At 41.8% G+C, this 11,901-nt stretch overlaps 3 protein-coding genes across 6 annotated transcripts in view; 1 reads left to right on the plus strand and 2 right to left on the minus strand.

Moving 5' to 3' along the window:
- Positions 1-428: 428 nt before the first annotated feature.
- Positions 429-3,116, minus strand: LOC311058776 (exocyst complex component 1-like; the record flags this gene model as incomplete). The annotated part of the gene is made up of 1 exon (XM_084076248.1): positions 429-3,116. The coding sequence occupies one exon, from the start codon at positions 3,114-3,116 to the stop codon at positions 429-431; it is 2,688 nt and encodes an 895-aa protein (XP_083932374.1).
- Positions 3,117-5,441: 2,325 nt separating this feature from the next.
- The window catches only part of cbr1 (carbonyl reductase 1), a 6,490-nt gene continuing 30 nt past the window's right edge, over positions 5,442-11,901 (minus strand). The window contains exons 1-7 of one of the 4 annotated variants that reach the window (XM_084075877.1): positions 11,811-11,901; positions 10,110-10,244; positions 9,483-9,652; positions 7,557-7,664; positions 6,809-7,017; positions 6,105-6,158; positions 5,442-6,012 (exon numbers count right to left, since the gene is read on the minus strand). The exon at positions 11,811-11,901 is cut by the window's right edge and continues 30 nt beyond it. In XM_084075877.1, the coding sequence (XP_083932003.1) occupies positions 5,839-6,012; positions 6,105-6,158; positions 6,809-7,017; positions 7,557-7,664; positions 9,483-9,652; positions 10,110-10,222 (828 nt within the window). In that variant the 5' untranslated portion in view covers positions 10,223-10,244; positions 11,811-11,901 and the 3' untranslated portion in view covers positions 5,442-5,838. Of the gene's footprint in view, positions 6,013-6,104; positions 6,159-6,808; positions 7,018-7,556; positions 7,665-9,482; positions 9,653-10,109; positions 10,245-11,778 lie in introns of all 4 variants that reach the window. The other 3 variants (XM_084075880.1, XM_084075878.1, XM_084075879.1) reach the window with 3 other exon arrangements.
- setd4 (SET domain containing 4) overlaps positions 10,816-11,901 on the plus strand; it is a 10,559-nt gene continuing 9,473 nt past the window's right edge. Inside the window, exon 1 of the mRNA XM_084075866.1 lies at positions 10,816-11,381. The gene's annotated coding sequence lies outside the window, so the exon portion shown is untranslated. The remainder of the gene's footprint in view (positions 11,382-11,901) is intronic.

Genomic DNA, 11,901 nt, shown 5'->3' on the forward strand with positions numbered 1-11,901 from the left:
AATCGTCATCTCCATCCCTAGCCTTTGGCCTGGCAGAGAGAACAAATTGTGCATACCCAATTTATTTCCTTACACCCATAATTCCCTGTTATTTACACCAAATTGAAATTATAGTTTCAGTGCAAAACTATAAACAGCTAATACAGTTCACAGTCAAGAAATGTGTCCACAAATGGATATGAATGATACAGCATTTCTCCCAACTCTTTGTTCCCTTCTCTCTTCTTCATCATCACATAGACCTGAAAGCAATGCATTATGTATCATGTTTATGATAGACTCTAGTTGAAGACTCTAGTTACTAGAGCACAGAGTCTGATGCTTTTGCTTGAAATGGATGGATGTGTTAAAACTGATTGACCAATAAAAAAAATGCATCCGACTGTGTGTGCAAAGGCCTTAGGAGTACTGTGGTACAAGTGGCTAGCCTAATGAGACTTCACAATGCTAGAGAAGTACTCCTGGATGTCTTGGATAGTAAAGTCCATGGGGATTTCAAATTCAGGATAACAACGGCCAATCAGGTCTTCAAAGCGCTTGTATTGACGGATGAACTCATCCTGCATGGAGTACCACACCACCTGCAGAAGACCCTCCTCTTCACACAGATGTTTGCCCACCTTCTTGTACAGATTGTTGAGGCCTTTTTTCACCTCCTTGCCAGGGTACTTCTTGATAATCTTCCGCAGCTCCTGTTTGCTGAAAGCGAACTGGTAGCTCACCTCCTCCTCATGAATCCGCTCTGCCACGTGTGCCTTAACCCCTTCAAAGAAGTGATTGAGTTTCTCCAGAGGCTGGCCCAGGGAATCGATGACATAGGACTGTAGGTGGTCTGTGTACTTGCACTTGGCCTCACGCTTCTCACTTTCCAGAGAGATGATCTTCAGGCGGGACAGAGTTGAGAAGATATGGTGGAAGTTCTCCATCATCACCACATCCCGTGGCGTCTTCTGGCTTTCATTGGCTACCTTCTCCACATTCATGAAGACAGCCTTAATGAGTTTGATGAAAGCAATGTTCACTTCTCCCTGGCCCTCCGTGTTAAGGAAGATTGTTTCAGCGAGCTTGGTGAACTCCTCAAACCCTGTGATGAAAGGCAGGATTCCCACCTTGCTTTTCTTGGAAATCTTCACCTCTTCCATTTGTCTGATCTGACCAGAAATGCATTTGTCAAAGTTCCTCTTGACAGTGACCAGGACGTTTCGCAGCATAATGCTGAGGAAAGAAGCGGGGTCCACATTCTCAGCCATCCACACGTGGTGATTCATCTTCACCAGCATGCACAGCGAGTGGAAGCTGTCGATCTTCACAGCCAGGGCGATCAAGTTGCTGAGCTCTGTCTCAATGCTTTGGAAGATCTTGTTCATCAGACACACCATGTCCATCTCTGATGTCAGGGAGTGTCTGTGTTCTCCCTGAGGAATAATTCTAGACTGCACCACTCCATCCAATTCCTCCATTTCTGTCTGAGTGAGGGGCGATGATATTGCAGGATGCTGCGGCAGCTTGAAGAAGTTGCTGATGAAGTCTTGTTCTGCGAGACATAGCACATACAGCTCACTGAGGATCTGACCAAATAACTTGTGAAACTTTGTGTGGTCGGCTACATCTAGGTCAGACACTGACATGTTGCCCATATCCAGCAGCGAAGAGGACTGGGAACATATGCTGCTGGAGCTCTGCACTGCCAGCTTGTTGAGGCTGGACGTCGAGCCTGTCAGCTTCTCAAAGCTGACATGTAGGCTTTCCATTTCTTGTTTGAGTGCACCCCGTTTCTGTGAAAATGTGGCAGACTTGACTCTTGTCTCCTTGGTAGTACTCGCCATTATCTTGGCGACCTCAAAGAAATATTTGATTTCCCGTTCATATAATCTGGTCATGTAGTCAACATAGGTCCTAGACAGGCCTTCGTACTTCTCACTGTGTGTGTTCTTGAGCCATTCCATGAGCTTAGCGTAGCGCAGCAGGTCTCTGTGGAGAGGGCTATGTTTGGGCAGGGTGAGCTCAATGGTGTGGTGGGACAGAGTGGAGCTCTGGTAGTGGCCCTGCTGAACAAACACATTATTGAGGTGATTGGTGAGTCTTCGGGCGAAGGTGTTTCTCAGTTCGCTGAACAGATCCTGCTGTTGTGTCACAGCCATCAGTTTGTCATGGCCTGGCTGGAGAGCAATGTTCATGCACTGCAACAGAGCTTCAGAGGCGTTGATACAGGCCTCAATGCCTTTAGGGGAGGACAGGTCTCCCTCCTGTAATGCCATGATGTGTTCCTTTGATAGGTCCATGTAGTTCACCAGGAACTGGATCTCATCCAGCAGCTTGCTGCTGTTGGTGTTGCCGGTCTGGATGAGGCGGTTGCTCAGGGACATCTGATCCATCTGGTCCTTGATGCTCTGCAGCATCTCATCATAGCTGCTCAGCTTGTCCTCGATGGTGTCCACCTTGGCCAGCGCCTCATCCAGGAGCTGCATCAGGTTGTTCACCTGGTTATCTGATGCCATGATGGACTGGATGATGGCCCCATCTAGCACCTGCAGCTCGCTGGTAAGCTTTCCGGCAAAAGCCTCTGCATTGGAGATGGCACACTCGCACATCTCCATCATGCTCTCAATGTCCTTCTCCTCGCATGCGTTCAGCTCTTGGTAGTCATCCAGAGGGTCCTTGTCACCCTCGGCAACACTTTGGCCCTCGCTGCTCAGTACAGACTCTTCCATCAGCTGAGAACTGACATTCACAAACTCCACCTTCTTCCTCAAGTAACTCTGACTGAGCTTCCAGATGCAAGCGATGAAGGTGTTCTTCTCAGCTGCGCTGCTCGCCACCCAGCGGTAGACCTTATCAAAATGAAGATTAAAATCTGGGTTTTCCTTGCTTGAATCTTTGGAATCCACTTTCATCAGACCTTGAAGCTCCCAGGCCATCTGTCGCTTGTAGAAGTCCCCTTTGTCAGACTTCTTCACCAGAACCACCTTAGCCAGGACAGGCATCTCTGTTGTGACTGTAGCGCACAAAAAGCAGCTCTTCTTCTTGCCTGCCTTGCAAACATTAACAATGCTGAGGAGGCACTCGTCGTTGGGTGTGAAAATGTCCCTCTGGAGGGCATCCTTGATGGCTGTCATGACGGACACTTTACTTTCACTGGCAGAGATAAATACCTTGTTCTTGAAATGTGCTTACATAAATAAACTTGCCTTTTGCCTTGCCTTGTCGTAAACATTAAACACAGCGGGATGAAAATGGACAGACCACACTTTCTTGTAGAGGAAGTTTGCTTAAATGTAAAAGTAGGAATAAAGATGAAGTATGACTGTCACGCTCATCTTCCTCTGAAGCAGACTTATTGCAGACTATGAAGTTGGTGTATGCAGACTACTAGCTGTCATCTCTGCGCTGAATGAACATAAGCTGCTCCTGCAGCATCTTTTATGTGACGTCACCCATGACATCTACCTCATAGTTCCGACCTTTTGATTGGTCGATTAGCTTTCCAATACACCTTTCCAGAGCACATCATTTACCTTACAAGTGCAGTGCCTGTTTTCAGCATAGTTTGTGCAGTGAGAGTACTTTCAGGCCAGTTAAATGTATACATTATGTATGACACACCAACTTGGGAGAGTTCAGGGATCACCAATGCCATGGTCAAAAAGAGGACACAGACATACACAAGGCAGACTGAGATTCCTGGGTTTATAGATAGATAGAAGATAGAAGACTACTGCGGTACTAGTTGTCAGAGTACTTAGTGCAGTATCTGTTATCAGAGTAGGCCGACTTGGAGGCCAGTCTGTGCGGGTGCCTTCATAAATACGCTCTTAGAGTGCTCTCTGGTCATTCAGAAACTCCAAGTGGTCGAAGTGTTGCAATCAGAAACTTCTGGGCGCTGCTCTCTGGGGGCACTCACACTAATAGAGCACACACACTGGCCATTCCGAGTGAAAAGCATGGGTTGTCCGAGCATCTGCATTGATGACAACAGCAAGTCATTGCAAAATGCTGAGTACTTCCACCACATTTTTTTATATAAACAAACAGGAGAATCATCAATCCTCCTTAAATATAATATATTAAAGTTGGCTAGTGGATGGGCCGGCCGGTGGACCACCCTGTCACTATGACTCAGACATAACCATAGAGTTCCCACTGCAGCTACCAAAATATGTCGTCACGACATGACAAAAAATGTAATAAAACGCGTCACCATGAGTCGGTTGGGCGGTGTGACCTCTAGTTGAAATCTTGTATGTTAAGTTTGGCTTGTGGGTAGATGGTGGGATATCACCCACACAATGCTAACGGGTGACAAAATGACACAAACGTACTTACTACAACAGGTTTTCTGGCATTAGGTATAACGGCTATTACATAACTGGAGGAGCATCGTTCCAAACGGGCAATGTTCCCAACGGACATCATTCCCAAGCATCGTCCAAGTAAAATCAATTCTGAACCATACTGGAAGCCAGGGGAGTGGCCAGATTAGGGGTAATATGGTCCCTCTTCAATGTATGTCATTATCTATCTATTTTATCTGATGAGCATTGCACACAGTCTATATTGCAGTAGTCAGTAATCAATAATCAACAGTGTGGGTCTTAATTGTTAGCCTTAGGTCAAGCTTCGGTTGCAGAGCCTGATTGCTGGTGGCACAAAGGGCTGGTCAAGTGGCTTTGTGATGTGCATGTGTGTCATGAGTTTGTGACTCAACGTGCTCTGCATCCCCATCAGATTCTCCAGGATAGCCATTCAGCATTCGCTCTACCACTACCCCCAGACTCCAACTTCTGGCCTTCCTTACCAGCTTGTTCATGGTGTACAGAAAACAAAACATACAAGTTGGAATCAATTACAGTGATTATAAGTGAAATTTACCCATATTAGTCTGTGGTTTGTATTCAGCTTTTGGCCAGCAGGTCTAACCAGTGTGTGAAACAGGTCTGTAGCCAGGTTGTAAAGATTACAAAAAACACTGGCTGCAACCATGCAGGGTGAGACCTGCTACTCCGAGTGTCTAACCGGAAGTAACTGAAGTACCGCCCAAGGAAGTTAAGTTGATGCTGTGTAGATCTGTTTACATTCCCCGGGCATGAAACACGTGTTGTTATTAGTCAAAAATACAGTTTCTAGGGTACATGCAACGGAAGTCCCACCCTGCAGACAGACATGTTCTGCCTTTGGTCATTACCAGGCTTTTCTTCCTCGTGAAATGTATGATTATTACACATGGTATTACACTGGCTGGTTATTCAAAACATTCGAAAAATGACTGCTCTTCCACATAAATCTAATATTGGACGTAATTATATTCAGCCCTGTAAGATTCCTACTGTACATAATGTACAACTTATGAATATGAAAGGCAAAAATTAGAACACAGCTCCAAAAATACGCATTTTTATCAACCAAATGAACCAATAGAAAGTTTAACAAACAGGCGTAAAAAAAAAGATCAAGGTTTTTATTGTTTTAGCAGTGCTCCGTATTTAATACAAATCCTTTCCCGTTTCAAAATAAAAAAGTTACAGGTAAAGCCAAGCAGAAAATACAATTTCAATTGGTTGCAAAGCTGCATTTTATTATGTATGGATCTTCATAATATACTGTAGGACAGTAACAGTCTGAGGGCAAACAAAATATTGGCAGATATTTTATGTATTACATGGAATAATGGATTCCAGCAGTTACCTTACCAGATTGTGTGTTTTATTTCTTTGAATTAAGGAATGCAATTTTGGAGTGAAACTCGTTCTCTGGCAGTGGCATGTTTTGGTTCACCAATGCTAAAGGTGAAACATGTACATATATGTACAGACACATACTCATCCCTCTATCCAAATCCTATCACCATGGTTGTACTTCTTTGTCAGAAACAAATTTTCCTTGGGGCTGTGTGGCTCCTGGGGGCAGTAGGGACAGGTAGACTGGAGTTACAGCGCCCTCATCTGGTGACTTGGGAGCTTTAGAACCAGCCATGTCTGTTCTCACCCATCCTGGACAACAGGCATTCAAAAGTATCTGTAATGGCAACAACAAAAAATGTTAGCCTAAACCTGCAGTGAGAGAGTATTTTGTTTGTTCATTTAAATCTGTTGTAATTCAGGGGTTACCTGGTCACCTGGTCTCTCCTTAGACAGCCGACGGGCCAGGATCATTGACAGAGCCTGTAAAATGTGCGCAGGCATACGCAGACATTAATAAGGCATTTTGTTTCCACAACCTCTCAGGATTTCAATTTTCTTAGCTGACAATCTGGCATGCTTAGCCAATCTGGCATGCTCAGCCAATCTGGCATGCTTAGCCAATTGACTAACACTCAATATACAAGTCATTGGATTCCATTCATTTCAGTACAGTATGAAAATCTACTTGCAGAGACTTGAAATTTTCTTGAGATAATCCAACAATTGATGGTGCCTTTGTTTTCCTGTTTGCATAGTAATGCATCTTAAAGCACAACATTCAAACATCCATTACTTCTTAAGCACGCAATTATGTTTAGCCAACACTGACTTGATTATTCAGTAACATTCTTGGAGAAAATGTAAACCAAAATGAAATCTAAAAATAAAACCATTAACTGGAAAATAGAATGAACAGACAAAAGTAATCAACAAACTATATTATAAAAACTGCTGGTCAAACATTGGCCAAATGTAATGCCTCAACTCCTACAATTCCAAGTGCTTGTCAGGGTGGGGGGTCCTCACAGTTCAAATATTATTATTTTGGGGGTCCCAATCCCCAGTTCAAAGATGATCATTTTGGGGGGTTACGGCCAAAAAAGGTTGAGAACCCCTGACTTAGACCATACCGTTAGTCCAGTCTTAGACATTCCGTATGCAGTTTCAGGGTAGCCTCCTGCCTTGTGCTCGTCCTTCTTGGTCAGCTCCACAAACCGCTGCATCAGTCCCACCAGCTCGTCCTCCGTCAGGTCCTCACTGCGGAGACGCTCCTGGAGGGCGGGGCTACACTGATTCAGGGCGCGAGAGCCCACGAAGCTGGAGACATTCACCACACGACCTATACAAATGCACGCATTAAAAAAACACATAACACATAATATACTTGCAGACGAAACACACAGCCTACATACTGTACACATATACACACGGTAACCGGATAGGTGGGAACTAGGGACATCTGGGCACCTCGATGTAAAATTAGCTATTTTGTCCAAAATGTTACAAAATTAAATATTTGGAGAATGTTTTTAAGTAAAGTAAAGTATACATGATTAGAACATGCTTAAATATTCGACAATTAAGGTCTAATATTTCTACAATTGCTACAAATTGCTAAACCTGTATATCCATCATCATTTCGTCATTTTGGGGCATAAACAAGAAGTTGAATGATAAAATTAAGTCTGATAATGATGTACCGTGCATGTTCACATAGTGTATAATTTACATTACTTAAAACCACTTTCCAATTATTCTTTTTTTACATTTTGGACAAAATAACCAATTTTACATCGAGGTGCCCAGATGTCCTGTATCCGTACACACATGATAACCAACGGTTGTCATGTTTTGTCCTTTGCAGTTATATTGCCGTACCTCCAGGCTTGATGAGAGGCACGAAGTGAGTCAACATGTCTCTAGTGGCAAAGAAGTTGGTCTTCAGAGTCACCTCAGCCTGGACGTCAAATGGAGCAGTGTCTGCAGCTACAGATACAGAGAGAAACAAAAACAGACGGTCAAGACACGACGCAACAAGACGGGGAATGAGACATTTTCTGTCTCTCCTATTCAACATTAAGTTCAATTCAATTCAGAATTTACTTGAATAAAAGTACAAAACGTATTGGCATCAAAATGTACTTGAAGTACCAAAAGTAAAAGTACTCATTATGCAGAATGTTCCTGCAGAAGTTTGAATTAAGTATAAAAGAAAATAGACGATCTACAAGCTCACAACGCGTTGCAAAGCTACGCGGTGATCGGCTATTTTCAAAATGGAAAAGTATATGTATAGGTCTGAAGTGGTTTTGTTATAATAATCAAAACTAACAAAGCAACTAAAGTTTTCATATAATTGTAGTGGAGTAGAAGTAAAAGTATTGAAAATGTTAAACACTGAAGAAAGTAAGAATACCTCAAAATTGTACTTAAGTACAGTTCTTGAGTACATGTACTTAGTTACTTTAGTTTACACCACTGGCTAGTGGCAACAGTAGACTCCTCAGTGTCCATGTAACTCTGAGAATGTACAAATGGAACCGGAATGGGTCCAGTTGGTTCCGTTTGTAGGTTACACACACTCTCAGAGTTCAATTAATAAGGGTCAATTTGGTTCCATAAACTTCCATATACCACAGGACCACAATGGAAACAAGGCTTTTTGTGTTATCCTTTTAGCACCATTGTATAATCGTGCCACTGTACTTTTACAGTGTTACAAAGTGTTAATAAAGTTAAGTATTCAATCAATCAAACAATCAATTTCTATTAGTTCTCAAAACACAAGAGTTTACAGTGTAGCTACTAATAGAATAAAATAGAACAGGATTGACCGAGTATAAAGTCCAACAGAATTCTATTTGAGTGCACACTGCACACTTTCCCTAATTGAATAGAATTGAGTTCCCTTTCTTTCTGGTTGTCATGGAAGTAATGTCCCTTGACCGTTCCAGTGTACAATGCTGCACGTGCTGATCAGGGCATTTAGTGCCAAAAATGTACATTTGTTTTATATAGCTCAACTGAATGAGACAAAAGACCAACTTCATGAGTCTGCGACCTCTGTTGTTCAGAGACATGGGTTCACTCAATAAAACATGCTGTGGTAGCACTAGCCACATACAGCCCCACCACAGTAATGGAAGAATATCCTACTATGGACCCCACTCCTTTTTTTAATTGTCCCAGTAGATATGCTCATAGGTAGGCTTGGCTGTGTGAAATCTGTCCTCAGCATTTAACACATCCTAACTATCAGGAGCAGTGGGCGCTATTAATACATGCAGCACCCAGGCAGCAGTGTGGGTTAAGTGTCTTGCTCAGGGACACTTGGACTCATACAGAAGGCCGGGGCCAGGCCAGGAGGTGAACCGGCGACCTTGTGTTTACCAGACAGCCTCTCTACCCAATTCCATTCAGCTATGGCCGCCCAATGAATTTTGCTCACATTACATTTTTGTCTGTCGTAAAACGAAGTTGTCTCATTAAAACAAACTGGCGATTAGGACGCGAACTTGTGAGCTTGTAGATCTGCTATTTTCAAATAGCCTAAGTTTATATATGGCTGAAGTGGTTAATGTATGTTTTGTATTAATAATCAAAATCTAGAAAGTTACTAGTAACCTAAGTTTTCAAATAATTGTGGTGGAGTAAAAGTACAATATTTGCCGCTGAGATGTAGTGGAGTAGAAGTATATAAAGCTTTGAAAATTGCAAATACTGAAGATAGTAAAAATGTAGTTACTTTACACCACTGGGTAATGGCTGAATGAAAGCTAATAATGATAATGATGACCATGCAACCTTTAAATGCTATCCCAGCGTTGTTGACGAGGATGTCCACTCCTCCATATTTGTCTCTGAAGTAAGCTGCTGCGGTGGTAATGCTGTCCAGGTCATTGATGTCCAGCTGGTGAAACATAGGCTTGTGTCCCTCTGAGGCCAGAGACTCAACTGCTGCCTGGCCACGCCCACTGGAACAAAAAAAAACAAGTCTCAAATTGTAGTCATTAATTGCGATGATATGTTTAGATTTTTGAGTATAATATATTTTTGTCAAATTGTATTTTAAACATTTGCTTTTTAATGTATTTTCCCCCCAGAAAATATAAAAAATAAATGAAATAAGTAATCGAAAAAACATGGCCCCTTAGGAGAGCAGTATGAGTCACCAGAACCAAGGACGGGTGTTGTCAATGAATCTATCATGATTAAAATGGAGTGTGAAGTTACAATGGGTTTGTATAGGAAGGGGGCGTGTCTGATAAAATTAATATCAAATATCTAAATACTGAATCAAGTAACTTAAAAACTGTCTGAGGTGCTCACAAAAGCCTGAGTAGCCCGAGTTAAATTTGAGCCCAAAGTAAAGATGTTTGAAAGTGAAATATCCCTTTAAAAAGGTGCAGAATCCTCACTGTGCCTCTTTACCTGTCTCTGGCAGTGACATATACATCTCCCTGGAACTGCTGACAGAGTGCTCTGACTATGGCCAGACCAATCCCCTTGTTACTGCCTGTTACCACAGCAACCCTGGTAGACATGGCTGCAATCAGTGAGAGAAGTCTGTTGAAGGAGGAGAGTAGAAATGAATGAATGAATGAATGAATGAATGATCCCAGAGAGTCGACTGCTGACATTAACAATAGGGATATTTACATCTAAAAAATACAAAATAAATACAATTAACTTATAGGTGTTGATGGCGCTGTACTGATTAACATGTGGCACAACGCCTCGCGTTGCGAGCTTGTAGATCGGCTAAATTTAGAGCTAAAATGTTGCCTCTTATATTATTTGACAATTTGGACAATGTTTGACAATTTTTCATAGACATTTTTTGTAATTACTTTTGATGCAGTAATGGTTATTTTTTATTTTCTTTCATTATTTTTTTAGGTATTAAAATGTCTTTAAAGTCCTTAAATTGTCACTTCACTGTCATCTGGGGACCCCCCCAAAAAAACAAATCACGTGGTGATCCCCCTGGGGGTCCCGACCCACACACATTGAGAACCATAATAGCTATGTGGTCAAACTAGCATTCATTCAGACGGACCAGTCTCCCATGCCTCTGTGTACAAAAGTTTTTATGGTCACCATGACTCAGCAAGTTGCTTGGATTTGAACTGTTCCCTACAACGCCTATCCAGGGCGGGAGATCTCATCTCATCAAGAGATCTTGTATACACACAAATCCTGAGCAGCATTGGAGATCCACACAATGCTACATTGACTCAAAGTCACCACTGTGGTATTGACATATGGTAGCCCTGAAACTATGGACCAGAGTGGTGGAGTATTAACAATTTTCTGTACTTTCACTTCTACCCCACTACATCTCAGGGGCAAATATTGTACTTTTACTCCACTACAATTATTTGAAAACTTTAGTAAATAGTTACTTTGTAGATTTTGATTATTATTATTACAAAACATACATTAATCACTTCAGGCAGCCCTACATAATTTCGGCCATTTGAAAATAGACTATAATAGATCTGGTATTTTCAAATGTTTTTTATTATTCATTCGAAAACTTGTGAAATGGGACATTCTGCATAATGAGTACTTTCTACTTTTGATACTTTAAGTACATTTTGAAACCAATACTTTTGTACTTTTACTTTCTAATTCCTGACTTTTACTTGTAACAGAGTATTTCTACATTGCAGTATTAATACTTTTACTTAGGGAAAAAATGTGAGTACTTTTTACACGACTATTATCGTCTGATGTAATTTATGTAAATGTGACAGATTTATCCAAAAGGCTAATTTCTGTCTGCTGTCCCTATGTTGAAAATGTTACAATTTAACCATTTCAAATGACATTGAATACGATGAAATGAAGAGAATATAGCGGTTATTATACAGCCACTTGGTAAAGTCATGTTCTGCAACTGCAACATAGCTTTCAAACTGTGCTGCTATCGTTACTAGCCGTAGAATACAACTCGTGACGATTGAAAACGTGAGAATCATAAATACGTCTACGACGTTACATAGATAAGGGCATAAGGCTTATTAAAGCGTTGTCTCAAAATGTTCATGCTTATTCAATCCCTATGTTTATTTAAGTCTAGTTAAATAACATGCACGCACCTTATATACGCAATCTAAAATTCCTTACTTCAGATCGTCTTGTTGTTGTGCTCGGCGTGTGGATGTGTGTAGTGTTGCGAGTCTGGAGAGTGAAAACCTGGGTCAAAAGAGAAAGGAAT

Source organism: Gymnoscopelus microlampas, assembly GCF_963454915.1.
Source record: "Gymnoscopelus microlampas genome assembly, chromosome: 13".
Taxonomy (NCBI): domain Eukaryota; kingdom Metazoa; phylum Chordata; class Actinopteri; order Myctophiformes; family Myctophidae; genus Gymnoscopelus; species Gymnoscopelus microlampas.